This window comes from Microchirus variegatus (genome assembly GCF_963457635.1).
Source record: "Microchirus variegatus genome assembly, chromosome: 10".
In the NCBI taxonomy this organism is placed as follows: domain Eukaryota; kingdom Metazoa; phylum Chordata; class Actinopteri; order Pleuronectiformes; family Soleidae; genus Microchirus; species Microchirus variegatus.
In genome coordinates, this window is record NC_139811.1 from 15102306 (window position 1) to 15126787 (window position 24482).

At 44.8% G+C, this 24482-nt stretch overlaps 1 protein-coding gene across 1 annotated transcript; it reads right to left on the bottom strand.

Moving 5' to 3' along the window:
* Positions 1-2404: 2404 nt before the first annotated feature.
* pdgfab (platelet-derived growth factor alpha polypeptide b) lies at positions 2405-21552 on the bottom strand. The gene is made up of 6 exons (XM_083896801.1): positions 20875-21552; positions 19731-19830; positions 15379-15513; positions 13965-14155; positions 5986-6112; positions 2405-4614 (listed from the first exon to the last, which is right to left on the bottom strand). Exons 1-6 carry the CDS (start codon positions 20935-20937, stop codon positions 4601-4603), a joined length of 630 nt encoding a protein of 209 aa, XP_083752927.1. The 5' UTR covers positions 20938-21552; the 3' UTR covers positions 2405-4600.
* Between the last annotated feature and the right edge of the window lie 2930 nt (positions 21553-24482).

The window sequence follows — 24482 nt, forward strand, 5'->3', positions numbered from 1 at the left end:
TAAGCAGCACAGGTGATCAGTTTAAACTAACCACTGAGCCAAACTCCACCACCCTCTCCACAATCAGCCTCCACTGCCCTAATCCAGTGTTTACATAAAATGCTCGGCAGTAATGATAGCCATGAGACCAAAGACCACCCCACGTCCCTACACTGACTCCTTCCTCTCCTCAACTGCCCTGCTACCACCTTCCACCGCTATCCCAAAGCTGTTTTCACAGGAGCCAAATACCTTAAATACATAATTAGCGGGGTCATTTGTGCAATGGGGCCCCTGCAAGGGGCATGAGCGTGTCCATGTGAGTTTGTGTGTGTGTGGGGTGGGGGGGGGGGGGGACAGAGGGCAAACGAGGAGTGTAGTGGGGGCAGGATACAAAGACGTGTGAGAGACATGGACAGAGACTTGCATTCATGGCTCTGGCCCCCAGACAAACCTGGCTGTCGCCATCTTCAAAGGCCACCTCTGCCTTTCCTCAAACCCAGAGGCCGCAGGTTGAGGCGGAGAGCAGGAACATAACAGAGCGGCATGGAGGGAAAGAGGAAAGGGGTGGACGGGGGAGGAAATGGTGGGGTGTGAGTAATGAAGCAAAGGTTACAAGACACGTAATCTGGGAAGGAAACAATCTGGGCTGACTCCCCAGGTTTTATGTCGGTAAATGTCTTCCCCTGATCAAGTCATTTAAGATGTATGTGTATAAAATCTACATATTTGATTTGTACTATCCCAAAAGGGTAATAAGCGTTCATTCTAAGCGTGGGTGGGGGGGGGGGGGTGATTAAAGCTTTTGCGGCGCATTCGCTACTTAGCACTACGATGCAAACACCCCCGTCCCCCCTAATGACCCTGAACCCTGAACTCTGACCCCTGTGCATTGTGGGTTGTCAAATCAGAATTCCAGTCGAGCATGTTTCACACCAGGAGACCTCTTTCTTATTGTTAAACTACACACACACACACACACACTTGCACACAGACACACAGAAAGAGCCCATTCAGCAGCCCTCTTCACACCTTGTCTTTCCCTTCGTCCCTTCTGGCATTGTTTATGAAAGCATGTCCACTTAGTGCTGCGCTGTCTGCTCCCTCCTGCTGTGGTGCCGATTACCCACATCCTGAGTCCACTTATTCTTTCTGTCCCTATCGTGTCCTTATTCTTCTCTATTCCTCACTTTTTCTTTTTTTTTTTACCTCGTTGCACTTTCACTTCTCAGGGTATTCAGCTCCCTCTCTTCATCCTCCAGCTCCCATCTTTCCCCCCACCATGATTGCTGCTGCAGTTTCTTTGAATTCTTCAATCCCCACTTCAAGGCTCCCCACGTCTGTACGAATGGAGCCGTGCATGTACGATAACAGACATAAAAAAAAAAACAGTTTAACCCCTTCCTTTTATCGATACTTCTCTTTATCCTCTGGTGCGCCGGCTTGCTGAGCCGTTGTCTCTCTGATCCTGTCTCCCTTTCATGTTGTGCTCCTCTTCATCTGGCTCCCTCCTGAAGTAATAAGCGAGGTGTATGTTGGGGAAGTGCAGAGGAGCGGGATTTAAATGTCCTTTAGCCCTGGGATTAGGATGAGCTGCAGAGGGAAAAGTAATAAAGCCCCTGCTCCTATACTCTCTCACTGCTGGTGGATCCTGGACTAAAGCCCAGCTCCTGTTCAGTCTGCAAAAGCTCACATTTCCTGTATACACCATGCACCACATCACACATCCAGCTTCTGTCCTGCCTCCTGCTGCAGAACCAGCAATGTGGACTTTTTGCTTTGTTTTCATATTTTACATTCATCAACTATCTAATTTCCTCTTTACCACCATTATCCTAAATCCTGTACTTAAAAGGTGCATTATGTAATAGATCTAAAGCAACTGGCCATAAAATCCTCCTAATATGTCACAGAGACTCAGGAATAATGTTCATATAACAAACTGAACTCACCAACAACAACAGTACAGCCAAAATATTTGCATAAAAAAAAAGCTTTTGCAGACTGCAAATCATGTTTATGTTTTGAAATCATGTTTTGGCATGTGGCGCCACCAACCGCCGTCCAATCATACCAATCATTGCAGTCAGTAGAGTCTCAGCTGCCGAGCAACCACAGGTTGCCAGTTACATCAGCAAACAAAAACCAAAAGACCTCGGTATTTTGAATTTGAATGTAGTAACCGTTTTTGGCCACATTCTTACATATGGCACACATAAGGATTTTTTAGTAAAATTTGCCCGTTAAAAAACTGGACCATGGTTGTACATATCACACAGGTTTAAATTGTTTGTAATCGTTTTATTGTGCCTGTCAATGGCGCCATACCTAACTAAACTCCCATGATCTCACTCTACTTCACAATGTCACCTTTGTTGTTGTTTTTAATCACGACAGAAGCAAATCATGGACAGAAATGTGTGCTTGTATCCACCCTCAAAACACAGCTAACAAATCATCCGACTCGTCATCCAGCGAACAATTTTATAAGCAGAAATATATTTATTGTGGAAAACATAAATATATAAATTATGATTATTGCCGTATTTATCCAATGGGAGCCCACAAGGAAAGTAGTAAAGACTTAGTGATAGTGTAATGGCATTTTCTTCAGCCTGGTCCCTGGTTTACTGAGAACAGTGTTACACTGACGTGAACAGTGATGAAACATCAGCCTTGTAAATGTAGCACCGTGTCACCCATTTATGCAATTTGATGTTCACAGTTCAGCAGTTGACGACTCAGCCATCTTTCACTCCATTTATTTCTCATTCAATTGATACGACTCGACTGTTTTCTTGAACATTTCTCGAACGCGGGGGTGGAAGACAGGTTTTGTTTTCTTGGTTACACATTCGTCACTGTTTAAAAAAGGAACAGGTAGGGGTACGTAATTCCTTATTCCAGAGCGGGCACATTGCTCGGGCCAGCGCCGCACTGTTTTCAGCGCCCGTCATCATCCTGTCCTGATGGTATGTGGCTGCAAAAGGTGTGACTCCCTTCAAAGGGTGGATCCTGCAGAGATTTATATTCTCTCCTGTCAACAGAGGAGTAAAGACTGGCTAAACAAGGAGTCCATTCATGCACCTGTCACCTCGCTCATTCACTCTTTAAGGTGGACTTTGCTCTCTCCAGGCACAACATGTGTGTGTTTTTCTTGAAGCAGACCGGGCAGGCAACTTCCTTATCAACACTGAGGTGATACGAATGAAAAATGGCATCATGTAACAGAGAAATCACACACACACACATACATACATACATACACACATACATACATACATACATACACACTAGCATATTTGCGTGCCTTTGTTTTTGTCAAGCACACACTAAAAGTTTTGGGGATGCTTGTTTTGTGGCCATTGAATAAGCTACATTGCAGCCATTCATTTAAGTTGCCATGTCTGAGCCAGTCTGTCCCTCCTTTTCACAGTTCCACACACACGCAAACAATCACAGGCAGCTTCTCATCTCTCAAAACCCCCTGTCCCTGTTTCTGCATCATTTCCATTAGATTAAATACAGACATTCAACCACAACAAAAGAATTTTAACATATTTCCTGCTTGGATATAATAAGTAAGCATAATATATTTCATAACAAAAATAAAGCATCTTCCTGCACTGAGACTCACCATCTCCTCCTTGCACACATTATATCCAAACCATATACAAGACTTGACATCATTCAGATATACTGTAATATAATAAGAAACATGGATGACAAGAACGACAAAAACAAAACAAAAAAGGACACTGAGATTGTGATACTGAAGGTGACAAAGAACAGGACCACTCAGGACTCTTGCATGTGTCCAACACAATAAAAAAAAAAAAATCTTATTGTTCTTTTGTACTGGAAGAGATAAAAAATAAAATGTCCACATGTATAAATAGTTTGTAAGTAGCGGTGCATCCTGTTCTGATTGAACTGTACATAGCAGGTGGGGGAAAGTCATGGACCACCAGGGTTCTCAGAGATTTTTTCTTCACCCAGAGAAAACATCCAAAAACTCAAATTGTTTGATGCTCCACAGAGAGTCATTTGAAAAATCAAACACCTCCATTACTCCAACATTTTCCGTTGTTTTGCTATATCGCTCTTCCTTCCTGGGTATGCAAAAGTCATTCTAACAGGGCAGGGCACTTTTATGTTGCCCAGCTGGAGGTCGTCCACTGCTGTTTTGCAGTCTGAGCACCAGATTCCCACGCAAGCTCGACTGAACTGTTTTACAGCCATTTCTGTTGCACGTCTTGTTCAAACAAAGTCAGTCAAAATGTTCAACACAAATCCCTTTCATCATCTCCCTTCGGCCTCTTTCTGCCCTGCCCAAAGCTCCACAGCATATTTCTCTTTTCTTCTTAATAATTGGCAGGTTTCCATAGTCTGAGTAGGTGGTGTACCACAGAGGAAGTCATCACAGTTTTTTTTCGTTTTTTTAAAAAAAAGCACCTTTGGCATCTTATTTAAGTCTTTCTGTCTCTCATCTTTACAGAAATGTTTGTTTTTCTTAAATGAAGGTTGCACAGCAGCAGGGAAGAGGACAGAGCAGGTCTCGTGTTGATGACATCCTTTACTAAGGTCCCTCCCACACTGAAGTCCATTGTTCTGATTGGTTTCACCTCACGTCCACTGTGGGAGAAGAAAAACAGGCTATAATTAGTATCACGATTTTACAAATGAGTCATAAAAAAAATGAATTACACTGCATTTTGTGCACAGCTGCATCAACTTGCTCATGCAATTCAAACAAGTTGACGCACGACCCCCCGAAATGCTCCTGAATTATGTTTCTCCAGATTTCAAAGACATCAACCTTTACGATACAAGAGATTGAGACAAGCCTTTAGTGGCAGGCAGTGATGACAGAGGACAAATATTGGTGCTGACGTGATAAAAAAAAAAAAAAATTTGAAGGACAACAAAAGCAAGACACAGAGTGAGACATTCCAGCAAACGTATACAGTGGGATTCCTCTCACTGTGCAACACAACAAAAACAGTGCACGCAAAACACACACGATCACGACACAGTAACATAAAGCAGACATGTGCAGTGGTGCATGCTCAGCGGGCCACAAAATCAACATGCAGCGCTGGGAGCACAGAGCAATGGAACTCCTTAGCCATCCCTCGCCTCACACTGATTGGCTGTGATGTGATTGGTGATGGTGATTGGCGGAAACCACTTTTGCGCCCTGATTGGGCCAGTGCAGTGCCAAGAAGTGAGAGGACACCACGGTGCTAAAGTCCTACCTGTTCCCTTCACAGTTCTCCAGTGGACTTTGGGTAATGAGTGCAACTTTATTATGTCGCCAATAAATCCTTGCTGGGCCTTAGCCTTTTAGGTTTCCTTTTTTTACCTTTAGCCCTACGATGGCCTGAAAACACAAAGTCGGGTAGGGTGGATAGGAAGTTGGGTTAAAAGCAAGAAGAAGGGTTTTTTTGATACAGAAAGAGGTACAACAGCACTGGGACAGAAGCAGAGAGTGCAAAAGCAGTGACACACTATAAATACTTCAGATGTCTTATCAGCACACGGCGCAGTGCTTATCTGTTTCGCAGGGAGAGAAAAGCGTCAGATCCATGCACTGGTGGATTGACCTGCAGTCATGCCAAGCAGCCTTTGTACACCCTGCCTTAACAGACTCGCATATACTTTTACACTCACTGGTCAAGGCACAAGCGCAGGCTTTATAGTTTTGCAACAACAAGCCACCTCGCAGGCGTGTCTGTCTGTTTGAAAGCAAGATAGAGCGAGAAAAGGGTCACACAGTGCAAAGCCAAAGAGCGAGGAAGTCAGAGGAAGACTGTCAGACAGAGTGTGAGGAAGGAATGGTGGAAAGCAAGACAAGGCGCAATGACACAGTGATGAGGGTGGGGCACGGCCATCAAACTCAACCTCAGAGTGAAACGTCTGCAAAAAGGGGGGCAATGCTGGGACAGTATTGATTTGACGTGACATTGATAAACAACAAAAAAAACAATCGGCGGGCCTTGTTACCTGTTTCTGCTTCTGAGTGCTCCACCACATGATGCTGTGACGTGCACACGCACTCCAGGTGGTCTTCTAACCGCACAAAGACCTCTTTCAGCTTGGGTCTCCTCCTGACATACTCCACCTTGGCCACCTGAGGAGAAGAGGAGAGAGAGAAAAAAAATGAGTTTACAGAGCCAGGTCCAGCACCAACATTGTTCTCCACAGAGAGTCATCAATGAATGCACACTCTTTTTTTTCTCCGCCCATTGCCAGCATCAAGAGGCGTAGCAGTGTGACTGATGACTCTTTCATGAACTGATTCATTAAAAAAGAAAAACTCAGGTCATTGCTTTGCCTCGCTGTGTTTGATGTATGATGGCAGCATTCCTCAGATTGATGCATTGAGTTCCGCTTGCTGTGTGCTCTAAGGGCTGCTGATCAGATGTGTAAATACTGAATGCAGTGTACGACCCTGCCCAAGCAAACTCGAACAATGGGGAAGGCGAGATGGAGGATAAGGGGGAGTAGCGTACGTCCTAACACCCAGAGAAGGTTTACTCTGGCAAGAAAAGAGAGGCTGGAAGATCCCACCCTGCTCCGAGCCTGGAGCATCCACATCAAGACAGACACACATCATAACTCCCTCTCTCCTTGTTCAGACACGTAGGCTGATTTTAGACCGCATTTCTATTTCTCTACGGGTTAGGGAAAGTGTTGCTTAACATGTACATGCAAGGAATACAATATACATGGTCTGATCCAAGCAGTAGAAAACCCAGAGAGCAGCTCGTCCACTCTGACAAACACAAAAGCGACGCAGAAATTCCCGATTCCTTCAGTCCAGAACAGGACAGGCCTGACCTCCACTTTTCACCCGACAGCGCGTAATGAAAAAGACCGCAATCCTCAGTGCGTTGCGAATAGGGCACGATGTATGAAGCTTAGATGAAAGCTGAACAGAGAAGGTTGCGTGGAGGTTACGATGATCTTGTTGCGTAACTCCGTGGAGGTGGCTACATGCTTCCCCCCCCCCCTCTCTGATCTGACTGCCAAGGGCAGGTAACCTCCCAATCCGCATGAAAACAATATCCCCTGCTTTTACCAGTCTTCCTGGTCACTGCACAAGAGAGGATATTGGCTAACAATCTCCCAAACGCTCGTCAGTGTTATGAACAACGCGGCTTTGCACTCAGCGTGAGGCTTTCTCGCTGAGAGGCCTTCTCCCTTTTATCCTGTCGTGGCACAATGCCAGGGCCGGCTCTCGATGTTGAATTAGTCATGCAGACACTTGACTAACATAGAAATGTACCACAAAGTACCAAGCTGCTTCTCTGCAACAGTTTCTTTCGATTGAACGAAGGGGGGGTGGGGGGGGGGTTTAAAAAAGAAAGCGAGAGAGTGAAAAGAGGGCAAGTAAGCAGAGGAAATATGCAGTGAGCAAACAGAGGACAATGGTGTCTGGGTTGGTGGTGGTTTGTTTACTCTTATCAGGCTCTGATAGAAAGAAAGAGTGGGCAAAATGACCAGAACTGAGGGAGTTATTTAAGGAAGAGGGAGGGACTGACCGTGATCAGGACTAGTATTAAATGACGTTCATGTGTTACCCATTAACATTTAGCGTCTGGGTTACCCACACAGGATATTTACTGACACTGACACTAGCGTTGGGAGGAAAAAGATAGAGAAATGATCATCAACAGTATCACAGACTGACGTGCATTTCCCAGAAACCACTGCTAATATTTAATCTCAATTAGCTGACTGACGAACAGGATCAGAGGGGAGAGAAATATGCAGCGGTTTGTGTGCAGATGGCTTTGCTGCCACTGGTTATGGGAAACTGCGCTGAGGGGGGTTCAGGCGTAACAGACACAAATCCAAACACGTATTGACAGATGGTTAAAGCGATGTGTTCCGTTGATGAGAGGCCCTGCACTTGTAGTTTTGCCCTTCGCACAGTTAAAAAAAAAAATAAAAATGCTCCCTACAGGAATTAATATGCACTCAAAACACTTTCTTATTTGTCTGTGAAGGTGTGCAACTGTTCGATATAACACTTGTGTTTGTCTCTGCTCTGCCCACTTTGTCAACACTCCCGTCCTCTGATTCCAGTGTAATGAGAATGTGTTGATGTTACAGGAATGCTGGTCTTCTAAATCCTGCAAGTTTTACACTTCACATCCATATTAAATGTCCCTTTCCTCCATTTTTAGCTATTCCTTCTCCCCTCGTGTACAAAGAACACCAGTCTTTTATCCAGAGTCAATGACTTCCCACATAAAACATACATCAGAGGCAACCCGCATGCTACGACAAGGGCCCCCACACTCTCTTTGTATAAATCAAACTGCTTTAAACTCCCTAGAAAGCCACGGCCATGAGAAAGAGTCCCATGAGTGGCTGTGGAATAATATCAGAGCCAGAGGGTTGGGGTGAGGCAACGGGCTCTGGGAAGTGCACCCCCTTGGTTTGTCCTCAGTGTCTGCATAGCCCTCTGTGTGAAGCCAATTGTCCTGTTTGGGTTAATTGGGGATTCCCTGCACATCAAGCGCTGATGAAAGCATGATGGAGGGGAAAGTTTTAGTTTGGCCTTCCAAGGAAAACACAACGGGGATGTGGATGTGCACTGCGGGGCCATGGTGAGCTGGAACAGTGACAGAACTTCACGCAAAAATAAACAAGAATGTACAGCATGTGTGTGTTTTTGGAGAATGGAGGGGGTGGAAGGTGGCAGGGTGGGGGTGTCAATTCATCTGCCAGGAGGAAAATAAGGCAAAGGGAGAGACACTCGGAGCTTGTTCCACTGTAAAGAAACAGCTCTTGTTGAGATGCTCCAACTGTGAATAACTGGAGGAGAGGTGGGGAAACTTCTGAGGAGGGAGGGATGTAATGAAGCTTTTTGTGTTGCCATCTGTCTTCTGAAATCAAAGAAAAGAAAGGAAGAAAAAAAAAATTGACACCCCGAAGACAGGCAAGACGATGTGCAGAGGAAGAGAAGCAAAGCACAGAGGACGGAAGACGGACCAGCAGACGAAAACTGCCGAGACAACCTGCTGCTGCTGTCCTCTGCTTCACCCCTCCCACAAACACACTCACAGCGAAGTGCGGAAACCCTCATCATAGGTGGTGTGAGGAGAAGTGGGAGAAGAACAGCATTTGACACTTCATGTCAAACAAGCAATTCACACACACACACACACACACACACACACACACACACACACACACACACACACACACACACACACACACACGTCAGCCTTACAAAGCATTATTCATAATCTTAACCATAACTAGTTAATGCCTAACCCTAATCTCAATGTCAGCACATTTCAAATATTAGCCCTAAACCTTAACAGTTCCTCAGATATAAGGTTCTGCCTCATTAGGACCAGGTTTTCGGTCTCCATGAGGACTATTGGTCCTAAGAAGGTCAGTGTATTTTGTCTAGAAAATGTCCAACAAACACACACACGCATCAGTCCGCCTCGACCACAATGTGTGCTCCGTGTTGTTATGTAATATCAAATATCAAAGAACGCGTAACCTTTTCCGTTGATTTCACAACTGCAGATGAGAAAGACATCGAAAAAGGATTTAAAAGAGGGAGACGTAAATAAGGTTTTAATGAGAGAGTAAAAAAGACAGCCATAGAGACTGACAGAACGGTGAAATTAGAGAGTGGGAGATGGCTCTGTTGCAGGAGAGAGTCAGAAAAAGAGGAGGGAGTGAAAAAAGTATTTCACATCAACAGACAATCAGACTCCAAGCCTGAAACGCTGGCCACTGAAGTCAGTGGGGAAGAGTGAAAGGGAGGACAGGAGAGGAGGAGTCAAGGAAAATACAGAAATGAAGTAAAATATGATTAAAATACGGCTGCTACTTTTCCTGCTCCGACTGATGCGTTCCAGCTGGTGCAGCAGTAGCCAAACTTTCCAACTTCTGGCTTGGTCAGAACGCTCCCATGGTCTCTGACCCGGCCCACACCCCCCTGCCGTGCACACCACACACACACAGACATTTATACACGCAAACTCCCTCACCCTTCTTCATATAGTAGAGGAGCTGAGTGAATCAAAGGGAAAATAATTCACAGCTGCAAGAGACTTCAAACAGGGGAGGCCCCCTTATTCCCGTCTGCCCCCCACCCCCCCCCCCCCACCCCACGTAATCCACAGGACCCCTCAGACGATCATAAATCACGCTCACTGTATCACCGTCACACTGTCTTTTATTTATGAAACACCCCGTAAGTCAGGGTCCCACACAACCACAGGGGCTACAGCTACTGCTTCCCCCCATGCCCGGATCTGACCCACTGTCACTCTGTGTGTGTGCGTGCGTGCATGTGTGTGTGTGTGCAGGGGTCGGGGCCAGGGCCAGTGCAGAGAGATGTGTGGACCCCCACACTCAGCGCTGTGGCTATATCCGCCTGGCTGCTGTCAACCTCCACTTTGATCCAGCAGCCATCAACACTTCATTACTCGGGCCGCCCGTCTTCCTCTTGCTGCCGCTTCACATAAATGGCCTTGTTCTCGCGGAGCGGTGGTGGAGTTCTGCATGGAACACACCCTCTTTTCTCTCTCACACTCACACACACACACACAATCTCCTCCTCAAGTTTGCACAGATGTGCATGTCTAATTTCTGCAAAACATGTTTGCTTTAAACTTTTTCAAACCAAACCAAATGAGAGGAACCAAAAGTGTCTGCTAATTATAGCACACCGATAAGCATACTTGATGACACGTGATGAATACTTTGATTACAGGATTCATATAATGTGAGAATCTGATTATAGAAAAACCAGATTTGCAGCAGCAAAAAAAAAAAAAAAAAAAGTGTAATTAAGCCCGTTTTGATTTACACTGTGGGACTCGAATGGGATTATGATAAACCAAAAGAGACCAAATGTGCTGCAGAAGCCTTAAGCGTTAATGAGTGAGAGGGTGAATGACAGCGCCATTTTTGTCCTGTTTACTCAGCCCCATAGAGCGAAGAACAAACAGTGAGGCATTTGGATTTCACACACACACATGCATACATATGCACAAAGACAAAAAAGTACACAGAGATTGCAACCTCATTTTCTTCCTCTTACAGGCTTGTAATAGCTTGTTAATAACGTGTCCCAAACAAGAGCACTGATTAAAACATAATGAACCGGACATACACAAGGTATTATGTGTGAGATTATGTCAAACTAGTGAAAAAGACGCAGCGACGAGGACGACCAAAGGTGGAGAGCGGGAAGTAAAACGGAGAATTTACCTTGTGTATCAAAATACCAATGATACACTTGAAATTCACATTCATTACGCCCTCTTTCCGCCTAATCTAGATTGTTAACAATTCTAATCAACGATCAGAGGAGGGAATGTGCTCTGGAATAGACCCAGTGTTAATGTAATCAGGAACTCCTCTGTATGTCTGCTGTGAGGATTTATACAAGAGTTACTTCTGACCAGTTGCAAGCAACCAATTTGATGGGAGGGTTCATGATGGTCATTAATTACACTGACTGTTACAAAGTACATCGATCATTTTTAATTTTCCAGAAATAAAATTTTAATTCAATTACGAGCGGTCGTCAGGGAAGGACGACCTCCCAGTGTTCTTGTGTGACATCAGCGAGGGAGATCATGGTCAGTGAGTGGGTTGCTTATTATAAGCGTGGTGATTCATTCTGCACCGCGGACAACAAAAAAATATCGCCTGTTCCTGTTCTGCAGATCTGAATGTTTGTTACAAAAATTCCAGGAGAGCAGAAAACACTGGAGCGATGAGCTGTCAGCTCCAACTGTCGAATTCATACAAATCACCAAAGCAACGATCAACAAACACCTCTTTCTCTGATTGTACAATCAAAGGAAACACGCCAATACACAAACCAAAGTAGTGGACATAATCTTTGGAGCGTGCAGGATATAATCATTGTTTGCGTTGCTGGTCCAGTTGTGGAGTTTCACAGAGCCATATATAGGATTAAATAAAAAAAAAAAAAGCACTATCATAGTCAACACTGTGCCTCCAGCCTTGAAAGAGTCATTTTTAAGATGTGCTCCTTCTCCTCCCTCAAGCTGATCCTACTCAAATTTTTCCCTTTTATTTCAGTGCCACCGAACAAGACTTATACAGTGCAGGGCTTGCACAGGCCCGTTCTTTTTTTTCTTTTCTTTTTTATGGATTCATAGCATTAAAAAAAGAATTAGTTGGAGAAAGAGAAGATAGGAATAAATGACTAAAGGTGCATTAGAACAAATGTATACTGGCATGAGATGGAAAGAAACCACATCGTTGGCAAGCAGAAGGAAAACAAAGTCAGACCCCGGGCAACATTTTTATCTTTTCTACTAAATGGGGCGAGAAACACAAACTGATCTCCTATTCAGATCAACTGCTCAAAGGAGAGACAAAGCTTGAAACAGTGTTCCTCACACATGAAGAAGTGAATGTCTCCTAACCAAAGGGAATCCTTTTGAGTGACCTTTCCACGTCTATACAAATGCCTCTAAGTCCCCATCACCCATGGCTGGACCCAAATGGAATAAAAAAAAAAAACGGCAGCCGTGAAACCCTGCCCAACGCGCCTGAAGGTCCCCTCTCTAGTCTGTGAGCTCATTTTGTCCTCAGTGTCATGAGGGGGACATGGTCACACAGTTGCATGGAGTGCAGCATTCCAGGAATACTTGAATCAAGCCTTGGAGAGTTTTGTCCGACCGTCGTCAGAGTCTCTCCATCCATCCCTGGTCGCTATAATCAAGCACAGAGCTCCTATTGACGACAACAGACACAGAGTGTCTGGCGGATGGAGAGACAGACAAGCTTGCGTGCAGGCAGACACACAGACACACGGGGTATAGTTTCTACACAGCAGAACTTGACTCTTACAGAACTTTGAGTCAGCATTTGTTGACCATAAACCCTACGCCCAGGGTGCAATGCCCTCTGCCCCACAACGGCCCTCATGTCAGTGCCGTCTAACTGCCTCAGAGAGGGGATCAGAGAACATGTCCCCATATCCACAATGGAATCTCCCTGACCTGTGCCAGTGTGCCAAGGGGAAGGAGGCAGCAGCAGGCAGGCTTGGTATTTGTTTTATTACTTTGCAGGACTGCCAAGGCGGCATCTTTAAAGAGTTGAATGAAGAAAGCAATGTCCCAGTGCCCATGTCCAGGCAGGATCACGATGATTAACGAGCAGAGACAATAGAGTCTAGCAGAGATAGACTGGAAGAGAAACACAAACATAGCTGTTTGGAGTGTTCCAGGCCATCCTGTTTATCCCATAGTCGTCTTTTACTCTTCCAGAGGACATAACTCCCATACCTCCAAACAGAGCACTGTGCACCAGCTAACAGGCTGTCATGTAAATACAGCAGAAATTATGACTCAACTCCGGGCCATGATGTTTCCTCTGATCCTGAGCAGATGGACATGTTTTCAAGCTGCCGATGCCAAAGAGCTTCTGAGAACAGTGCAACCCCCCCCTTCTGTCCCTGTTTCGTTCTACCTGCTCCCAGAAAAGACAAAAAAGGGCAAAACAAACACGGAGCGGAGGAATGGCTGTGCAGTAAACCAGTGACACTCCGACATTATCAAGATACAGGAGGCTGTTACGCTCCTTCTCTCTCTCTCTGCTGTTCCGGTACAGCTACCCTGGCAAACGCAATGGGATGAAGTGATGAAGGGAGAGGTGACTGGCTGAAATGGCAGGAGTGAGTGAGTGAGTGGAAGGGTTCATCAAAGGGCGAGGAGGCGCAGAGCAGAGGGTGAGTGTGAAATATAGAGTCGCTTTAAAGAAAAAGAGGGAGTGCGGTAGGAGACAAGTGTGAAGGAAGACGGGTTACACCAACCTTGCCTCCCTGTGTGATTTACTCACTTGAAAGTGTTGATTTTGTGTTTGTACAATGTACAGGATTAGGGTTCTTGAGTGACTGTGTGTAGTTCCAGGTCATCCTAGCTAAAAGACATGCAAAACTGTGTGTACTCTGTGTTTTTTACCTTAACGGTGCGGTAATGCTTGCGGGAAGGGTGACAGCGCATGTTGCTGGTGTTGCAGCAGCCCGTGCAGCGTTTCACCTCCACGCAGGGCGGCCATATTAAGAAGTTGGCGGACGTGGGATCCACCTGGCTCCTGGGGATCTCGTAGATCACCGTCCGCGTCTTACACACCGCTGGGACCGCCTCCTCCACTGGAAGGTGGACAAGGAGAGGGCGGGGTAAATTGAACGCTCTCTCGTGAACAACAGACAGTGACACATTTTCCAAATTTCAAGCGCATGCTGAGGTATTGTTTTAATTTTTCCATTTCCCTCCGAGGTGCTTCTTCGCATTCCTTCGCTACTCGTTATTTGATGACTCACTCGATGTGGGAGCTGTTTGTCTTACCTCAGATCACACCCAACCTGCTATAAGGCTCTTAAGGAGACATGCTATCCAAAGCACTGATCTCATATCAGTTAAGGAGCTTTGGGATCAAGTCAGTGAAACACAAGAAAAAGACTGCTCCTTTGTTCAGACGCCTCACTGGGGTTAATGCAGCATGACTAGGCCAGAAAACCTCAATGTCCACCAGTGGGAAATCTATTAATGACCTTTGACCCCGTTGGCCATGGGGAAAAGAGGAAAGCAGTAAGCATTTCACTTTAGATTTAATCCTCCAACCGGCACTCAAACCTAAATATGTAACAAGATGTACAGTAACCATTATGTTGTAATAATAATAAAAGAAAAATTATATACATTATGTAGAACATGTGAGGGGTGTTGTTTGGACAGCTGTCGTATAGGTATACTGTAACATTCACACAAATATGAAACACAACCAGCCACTTTATCCTGCATTGCTTTGAATGCTGCACTGCGAGATGTTTTAAAACACAGATCATGTGTATTCTCCGTGCCTCGATCAGATATCATGCCGCATTGGCGTTTTATGAAGAAATCTGACTGAGGGCCCCGGACAGGCTGCAACTTGAACCCTGAATGCCTGGAATTTCCACGCTCAAGGATATATTTCTCTCCTGACGCGTGTGTCTTAGATCTCCAAGCCTCTGGCCAATTAAAAGGCTTCATGTCAGACGTTTCTGTTCGCCCTCACACACCAGTCTTGTTTCTCATGCTTCCTCGATAGATTGCCATAAATAGAGGGTAAATGTCTTCATTATGGTTCCCTTTTTTTATCCACAAAAAGCAATATAAAAGCCACTAACTATTAGCTTTGTTTGAATTAGTATAATGTGATCAGTTTCCTCACCCTGGGAACTGGCATCTTGAAGATAGTGGCTATTTTTTTGGGGGGGGGATCATGACACAGTAATACCTTGTGCAAAGATGTGATGTGTATATATAGTGCAAAGTGTAAACAAGAGGCAATCTCCAACACACATATACTGCAATATTAATGTCATCTTACCGATGCTCCTCTTGCGTCTGCTGTGGAGCTGGGAGCTCTTCAAGTCGTTGTAGTGACCATGGTGACGGGAGTAGTTCTTATGGTGGTTGTGGTGTCTGTGGGGCTTGGGCTCCTCAATAACATCGTTTCCCGTACCTCGTCGGAATAGAAGGCAGTCATGTTAATAATGTCACGCAGACAGGAAACAAACACAAGAGACTTACTCCAACAATAAATAAGCTATGAGTGTGTAACCACCAACTTTCACATTGTCAAATGACTGTGGTGGTTGTCTGGCTTGCCTCCCCAGAAGGCTGCATGTGATCCACTATTGATGTTTTATATACCCCTTCCACAACAAACAATACGTCGGTTAGTCACGCGACCATAATGAGATGGTAACTTCCAAGCGGCTGCTTGTGCTGCATGTAACACACGCTTTGATTCCCTTCGGGGGCTTTTGGTTCCCTGCAGTATTGTGGCCGACGGGCGGATGGCCAGGCAACTGATCACAAATTGAGGTAAACAGTCCGGGGGAACACAGGGTACAGACAGGAGGCACAGTTTTACACAGACCTCGGTGTAATTGCAAGCTTTGTGTGTCAGCCTCGCTCACTCATTTGGCTCAAACTTTCCCAGCCTTTATAAAGTATCTGGATGCAGGTGAGTCAGCATGAGTCGTTCAAAAACAACCAGCTTTCATAGACACACACAGGCCTAAAGTGGTCATTTAATAGGTGGTACTCAGCTTCCATTATACCTGCACCTAATTAGTGGTTTCGCGTCTCTCATTTACCTGAAAATGTTTGCTTTTTCAATCATTCCGTGGCTTGGAAAAGTACATGTTTTGCTACGGTGCAAGGCAGACTCCTGAAAGTCTTTTTAAACTGCAGTCTAATATAACCAGCTCAGCTATTTCACAGTCACAGTCACCTGATAAAGTGTGCTTGTTTTGGTCCCCACCCAGAGTATGAGGAGTTACAGAAGAGTGCCTGAGCAGCAATAAAATGATAAAAACTTGTTAGAGGCATAGTGCCCTTTCCCAAAGAGCAGAGTCTGAACGTGTTTGCTAAGTGGGTGGTTCTCCCTGTCTGTATGTACAGCGGACACACCCACTGTGGACAACACACTCCTACACCTGTACAATTAACATAAACTCACACTCACACTTATGCAAACTCTTCTCATTATCCTCCTGGACACGCTAAACCCAAATGTACACCAGCACAACAAAGCTTAGCCAAAGCCAAACACATTCCACTCGTCCTGCTACTTTGTGTCACCTGAACGGATTTTCTCGTCCTTTATTGGGTCCACCTCTGGTTTATTTGCTTTTGGATGCCTTTCAACCCTAACCTCATCCCTTCAGTGAGAGAAAGGAGAATTTACTTTTTTACGCTGCTGTCACTCAGTCAGTCAGACGACCGGTGACCCGCAACAGAAGGTTCTGCAGAAAGGAAGTGTTGACTGCAGTTGAGGAGTTCAGAAGCAAAGAACTACAAGACTCTAGAATACATTAACATACTGTACATATGTCGCACGTACTCTCCAGTGCCTGACACGTATGTGCAGACACACACCTGCACCCTTTGCCCTGTCAAGTGGATTCATTGTGGCAGCTGGCCGGTTTTCTACCTTACAACCTTTTAACACGGCAGGTCACTGACAGAACACCCACTGTGCTTCCTCTAACTGTGCACACATCCCTTTCTTCGTTCCCCCCCGCACCGCATGTCAGGAGAGGACAGGAGTGAGGGAGAGAGCGTCACACCACTGGTGGCCACCCGGAGACAGTTTGTGTGTGGGAGAAAGGGAAGGAGGACATAAAGAAGTCCTTTATGGACTGCAGAGTCCCCTTTTCAGCACAATAAAAGGACCTTTCTGTTGTGTGTGTGTGTGTGTGTGTTTTTTGTTCTCTCTTCTGTACACTGAAAGGTGGAAAAAGGAAAATTGAGAGAGAGAGGGGGCGATCAGAGTGATCAGGCGAAGAGGACACAGTGGAAAAAATGAGACGTGCAGAGAAATGAAAAGAGACATGAGTGAGAAAGGTTGTCGAAGGGTGGAGACAGGAAAAGTAGAGTGAGGGGTTTAGCGCCTCTGTTGGTTCCAGGTGACTAAGAAATAAAAACAATTTCAGAAAACTCGAGACAAGAGAAAAGAGCACAGGAGACTCTCTCTCTCGGGGCATGAGTCATACTTTAGTCCATTAACCCCCACAAATGGTCAACCAGTTATTGACTTGCTATAATAAGTGTCACAGTAGTTCTCTTTATATGAGTCTCCTCCTTGAGTCTTTGTCATCAACAGTTGAATAGCTGCGTGTTTAGGTCATACGGTCTTCCTTATACGGTGAGGGCAGGTACAAAGTACATCATCTCTGTTTCTATGATACCGTAGGTTGACACTGAGTTGAATACACTGCCAGTTTGTCAAAAAAAGGCCATCTGAGTGAAGTGTGACTGCATCCAGCTCCATCCTCCTCCTCCTCCTCCTGAAAACCCAATGCCAAGAGTCAGGTTCTCTTTTCTGTCAAAGTCTTTCACTGAGCGAGATGAGGGAGATAGAGAAGAGGAAAAGCAATGGAGAGGAGCACCTCAGGGCCCAGACAACCATCTGCAGACGTCAGCAGGGTCATCTTGTCTTGTCACTCTGAGCTGCAGACACTAAAGTTGCTGCAGCACTGTGTGTGTGCACGCGGACAGAAAAAACAAATGCGAGTCTGCACTGAGCAAAGCGGTGTTAAGTGCAACACACACAGCTGCTATATAAGCCCTGCAGGCCTTTCCCACTGTCCTGACACATCCATCTCTTACACACACTGACTTATAAAGTCATCCTTCCAGTGTCAGAGACAATCAGATAATAAGCAAGTGCCTCACACGAGAAAAACAACCACAATCTCTGTCTGGGGCGATAAAATACTACAACGACATACTGGAATACATCATTCTTTGATCTTACATGAAGTGGCATCAAATATGCGTCTACCTCTTTCTCCTCTCCTGGTAGACATGCTATACCATGTAGCCTGCAGCTCATTCTATACTGGTAGCTTTACTGTCCTTGCCATCCGCAACAAAAGCACTGGAAATACCCCTCCGGCTGGCGTCAAAGGTCTTTTAATGGGCCGTCCAGAGCCGCAAAGCTGCCCCTCAGACAGATTTATGTCCTCGTAATAATAATCAGCCTACTACTGTTACCCCGCAAAACATTCCTCTGTTTGAAGAAAGACATGTTAATTCAATTATAAACACCTCTTCACATGCTCGAGGTGCTCCGGGGGATCTATTCAGGGCTCGGTGTAAAGCGAGGTGACGCGGGGAGCAGGTCGCTTTGATTGTGGAATTGATAAATAAGACATAGAAGGAACACGATGGGGCTAATTGACGCATCCATCAGAAAAGCAATCATGTGCTTATACGCTGAAGAGTGACAGAGCCGCTCCAGTACTACGACAGAATTATCACCGCATACATGTTCTGAGGTTACTAATGAGCAATGACTGGTGAGGTGGCTTACATCAGCTCGGACTGTTAAAGTAAATGAAGTAATTACCTATTTCCATCAACATCTGTAGAGTAGAGGGCTAAGTTTGATATATGGCTGAGGCCTGTGTAAATAGAGGCTCATGTGAAGGGGGGGACAACTTCCTCCAGCACACCCTGTAACTTAATCTGTGACAGTCTGAGATAGTGCGGTCCCTCGCCACAGAAGGAAACAAGCACCTCCAAGAACACGAGTTGCAGAAGGGAACTCACCTGACGCCCGCGGTCCTTAAAACAGTATGTGACAGGTTGCTATAGCGGCAGGTTATTGCAGCTGAAAGAATACACGCAAATAAACTGCCCGCCGGGGGTAAAGTCCATGTTCAGCACAGGCACCTATCACACCGGTATAACACCGGCCCTGCACTCGTCAGCACGGCCCCACAGATCCCACAGCAATTTCCTGGATAGTGCTGATGTCATGAGCATGTTTCACTCATGCCCTGCTGAATATTATATATATATATAGGAATACTGTGCCAAAACAATTTCTTCATCTCATTTATCAGCATTTCAGTCATACGTCACCCACTCTCTGTCAGCTATTACACATGGGAGGAACCATTAATGATGACAGCATGGTTTCTTTAATTATTACTCAACTATTCTGCATAAGGAGAAAGGTAGAGCTATCATTATCCCTATCTTTAAGCAATTAAATGTAAAGTCCACTGCAGGTCCACAAGGTCAAACTTAAAAGGTGATGTCATGATGATGGAGCATTATTTAACAGCTACTGAAGGCTCATGGTGTAAAAAAAATCTAGTGCACAATAGGATCAAAATACACACATCTATGGTGATAGAAGTATTAAGGGGCACAATTTACCTACGGAGTCAATGTCCAGTAGCCGCTGGAGGTCGCTGATGCTGTGGATTTCACTGTGAGACAGTCTGTCTATCAGCTCCTGGGGAAACTCCACTTCCTTCTGGAGGAGGGAGGCAAAGAAATCAAACAAAAACAACAGAGGAAAGTTACAGAGGTGTGTCGTGTGTGTGTGAGTGTGTGTGTGTGTGTGAGTGAGTGGCGAAATCCGTGTAATTGTTTGTCTGTTTAAATAACCGTGCTGACTTTAAACAGAGCCACAGTGAGGACTGCGCTGCAGAGCTTTTGCAGCTACATGCCAACTCCCCCCTCCTCCTCCTCCTTACAGAGAAGTGGTGGCGAATCCCCTTGAGAAATGATGCAATTTAAGTTTACTTTGAAAATGAGCTGCATTAATACAATTACATGCCTAATAGAGTAATGACGTTTTAATACAGACATGTGCTCTGGTGAGTTCGGCACGCATTATTATAAAGTAAGCATTTTAAAATGACAGATAGAATGATTGGTTGTGTAAAATGACATTGTGTCCAAAACAAATTCAACTTTTAGAACTAATTTTGAGGCCGATGTGTAAAGGAGACTCAAAAGAATCTCCACGAGTTATTTCACTGGCCTTCTTTTTTCTGTGAATGCGTGAAATATCACTAAACCGTCTGCAGGAATATGGAGCGCGACAATGACTCCATGAACCTCGGCCACTGCACTTGTTGCGGTGCCGCACGCACGCACCTCAACTTGAGCAAAGCGTGCAGCATTACAGAGACTGTGCCTATTTATATCGCCCGGAGCGGTTCCCAGGAAAGCGCTTTAGCCCCAACCAAAACGTTTGCCCAGTTGGCTCTGGCTGAACACAGATTTTGGCACAAAAGCCAAAAATAACTGTGATGGGCGTCCAAGTGAAAGACGCGATGTTGGTGCAATCGCTGCCCCTCATGGTTACTGGAGCTGCTGTGTTGTTCATTCTTTCTCAATGAAATATTCACACTGCTCTTAAAATATCTTCTTATTCTAGACTGAGTTCTTTATTCTCAATCAAATCTATCGCTCATGTTGTCCACGCATAGAGAAAACGCGCGACCTTTGCACCTTCACAGGGGGATAAAAAACCAAAAGTGGCCCCAAAGTGGAGACCTGGTAATGTTACCTCAGCGGTGACCAGCAGCAGATACGCCGTCCACAAAAGGAAGTGACAAAGTGCGGCTCTCATCTCCCTTTAAGTTAGAATGAACCCAAGACACGCAGAAAGTGTTGTTGTGTAGGAGCCGCAGAGTCGCTCCTGGCCCCAGAGGATCCACAACCATCCCCTCGCCTCGAGGGGAGAGGGACCGGGGTGTCGGAGCTGCTCGGCGGGATCAGTCAGACTCCGGCGCGGCTGCACTTGCTGCTTGTTCGGTGTGAAAAGCTGCGGAGGCTGGAAGTTGACTCTCGTAATTCACATTGGACTCTGCGTCCTCTTCAGCCAAGCTCAGCCCGATATAAACGCTCCTTTTGCGCAAATGGCACAATCCTCTAGCAGACAAGTCTGAGGCGCATTGCACTTGTCTCTCTCACAAACTATACAGCCCACTTTATTGAGACATCAGACCACGCAGCCCTTCTTCTTCTTCTTCTTCTTCTTCTTATATTTGAACAGATTTATCTATGATAGGCTACTCCTGAAGAGTCCCGCGAGAATAAAATCCAAACCAACAGATCCTCTGAGGAAAATCACAAGGGAGAAAGTTTTCCGTGTTGTATTGAGCTGCCCAGAGTCTGTCTGTGTCTCTGTGTGTGTTTCTGTGAGTGTGTGTGTGAGTGTGAGTCCTGCAGCAGTCAGCGCTGCTCTGTGTCTGTGTGTGTGACTCTGAAGTGAATGAACTCACTGCGCCTCTGAGCCGCTGGATATGAAGCCACAGCTCCATGCCCGTTGCGCCTCCCCTCGCTTTTCGGTGAACGTGCTTTTCTATTCAGCTGAGAGGAGCTGAGCTGGTTGGTCGGTTGGTTGGATGACTTAAGATTTCAAGAGAATGCCCCCCCCCCACCCCCCCACCACCCCTGCCCCCCCGCAGCCAGTGCATTTATAAACTCCTTCATCATATATTCAAGCTGTTCATGATATTGATTATCAGTGAATGAGAATACAGTAAATGATGAAGAGATGCTATTTCTATTAATCCTAGGCTCCTAAATAAAACGTGTGCAGTATAGTATAAAGTACCTTAAAGGGATCCTTGAGTTAAAGTAAAGGTCTTAGCAGAAGTACTTTAAAAAATAATAATATTACTTAATTTATAAAAAAAAGTCTTTAAGTATTATGACATTTACTGTTCTTAAAGGTGCATTATGTAATAAATCTAAAGCAACTGGCCATAAAATCCTCCTAATATGTCACAGAGACTCAGGAATAATGTTCATATAACAAACTGAACTCACCAACAACAACAGTACAGCCAAAATATTTGCATTAAAAAAAAATTTATGTTTTAAAATGTATGTTTTTGAAATCATGTTTTGGCATGTGGCGCCACCTACCGCCATCTACCAATCATTGCAGTCAGTAGAGTCTCAGCTGCCGAGAAACCACGGGTTGCCAGTTACGTCAGAAAACGAAACCTAAAAGACCGTTTTTTTGGCCACATTCTTACATATGGCACCTTTAAAGGGACAATATGTAGTATTTATGGGTTTATATAACCCAAAATCCACTTTTTTTTTATACATATTATGTGCTCCTGCATTGTCTAGTCGCTGTATAATAGTTTTTGTTTCATTTTCGTAGTGTTTCAAAAAGTCATGTAAAATAACATGGTCGCGGGCCGCGGTTGCATAGCTGTATTGTTAGCAGCGAGATGCCATGTTTCTACCGGAGCCTGTAAGGACAAACGCGAGAGAACAAAACAAGCGTCTCTTTACTTGTAGCGGAAGTCCCGCCTCCTCTCTCTCCGCTTCGTCTGCTATGGCCGCGGTAGCTCGCCCTCTCCCTCACCTCACGAACCTCATCTGCTGACACGGAGAAAGACGACGAGGACGACATTTGACCAGCTGCGGATACCGTAGCGCTCAGGGAAGGGAGGGGGTGAGCAGAGGAGCAGTTCTTTGTTGTAAATTTCAGACTCTCCTCTAGATGGCACTATAAACTACTTACTTCACCTTTAAGTATCAAAAGCAATGTTTTGATATAAAAATGTACTCAAGTTTTCAGTAAAAGTATTTATAAAGAGGCAATGGTAGCTCAGTAGCTTTCAACTGAAAGGTTGTGGGTCCAATTCCTGGTTCTGCTAGTCTATATCTGTCTTTGAGCGAGACACTTAACCCCATGTGAATGGGTGAATGACAAAAACTGTATAGTGTAAAGCAGCTCATCGGGAATAGAAAAGCTCTATATAAATACTGACCATCACCAGCTTTTCTTCTTCTTCTGATTTTATTTGGTAGTAAGGATTAACAAAGACAGTTAAGCAGTGGAGTAAAAGCAGAAGCTGCTAGAAATATAAATAACAAAGTAAAGTACAGATATGTGAATTTTAAGTACATTTACAAAGTATTTGTACTACATTACAACATATTTTACATTACAACAGTATTTGTGTTACATTACAACACTCCCAGTGTGTAACATGTAGGAGCTTTTACTCAATATAATACCCATATGTAAGTTTGTGTGAGAGCGTAATCTCTCTAAAATCAAAATAATTAGTTTTTTCGTGGCCTTGGTTCATGAAGTCTGCCATCTTGCGCTGCTATGTTCGCCATATTTGTGACCCAATGTGTTACAAACTAAATAAATGACACTTTAAAAAAACGACTTCTTATACGGGAACCTCATCATTTTTTATGACGTGTGGTTGAACGAGGTACTGACTTCTTCGGGCACTCGGCCAGGTGCGTTGCAGAGAATCAGCCTGAGACACAGACTCTCTCTGCTGTCACTGATAACATTGCTGCCAGCAGAGAGACAAGGAGAAACAGATGAACTGAAACATCTCCTGATAAAAATCTATGTCTGCTTAAGTCTGAGACATCTTCAGAACATATTCACGCCTATATCTCTACATTAGAAACTGTGTGGCTTTGTAAACGGATTACTCCCCACAGCAAAATTCATAGGAAATAAAACAACCAAAGGAGTTGTTGATTCACTGCCGCCTCCATCAGTAAGTTCAAATGGGTTATCCTGTGTTATCTTTGGTGTTTGAACTCATTTGTTCAGAATTATGTAAGTGACACAGTCTTAAGGGTAGGTGTAGTGGTTAGCACTCTTGCCTTTGCAGCTAGAAGACCCAGGAACAATGGTCTTTCTGCATGGAGTTTGCATGTTCTCCCTGTGTGTGTGGGGGTTCTCTCCGGGTTCTCCAGTTTCCTCCCACAGTCCAAAAACATGCAGATTTTGGGGGTTAGGCAAAAAAAACATTTTAAAAAACAAAAAAACAGTATACATTGACCATAGGTGTGAATGCTGCAACTAACCCCTGAAGTATATAAAGTTACACTACCGTTCAAAAGTTTGGGGTCACCTATACTATTTATTTTTTTAGTTTTAATGGTGTTTTCCATTAAAAGTCACACTGTTATTCATCAAATGAGTTGTAAAATGAATAGAAAATATAGTCAAGACATTGCTGTGCTAACATAACTGCACAAGGGTTTTCAAGGGTTTTCTAATCATCCAATAGCCTTCTAACATGATTAGCATCACAATGTACCATTAGAACACTGGAGAGATGTTTGCTGGAAATGGGCCTCTATACACTTATGTACATATTCCATTAAAAA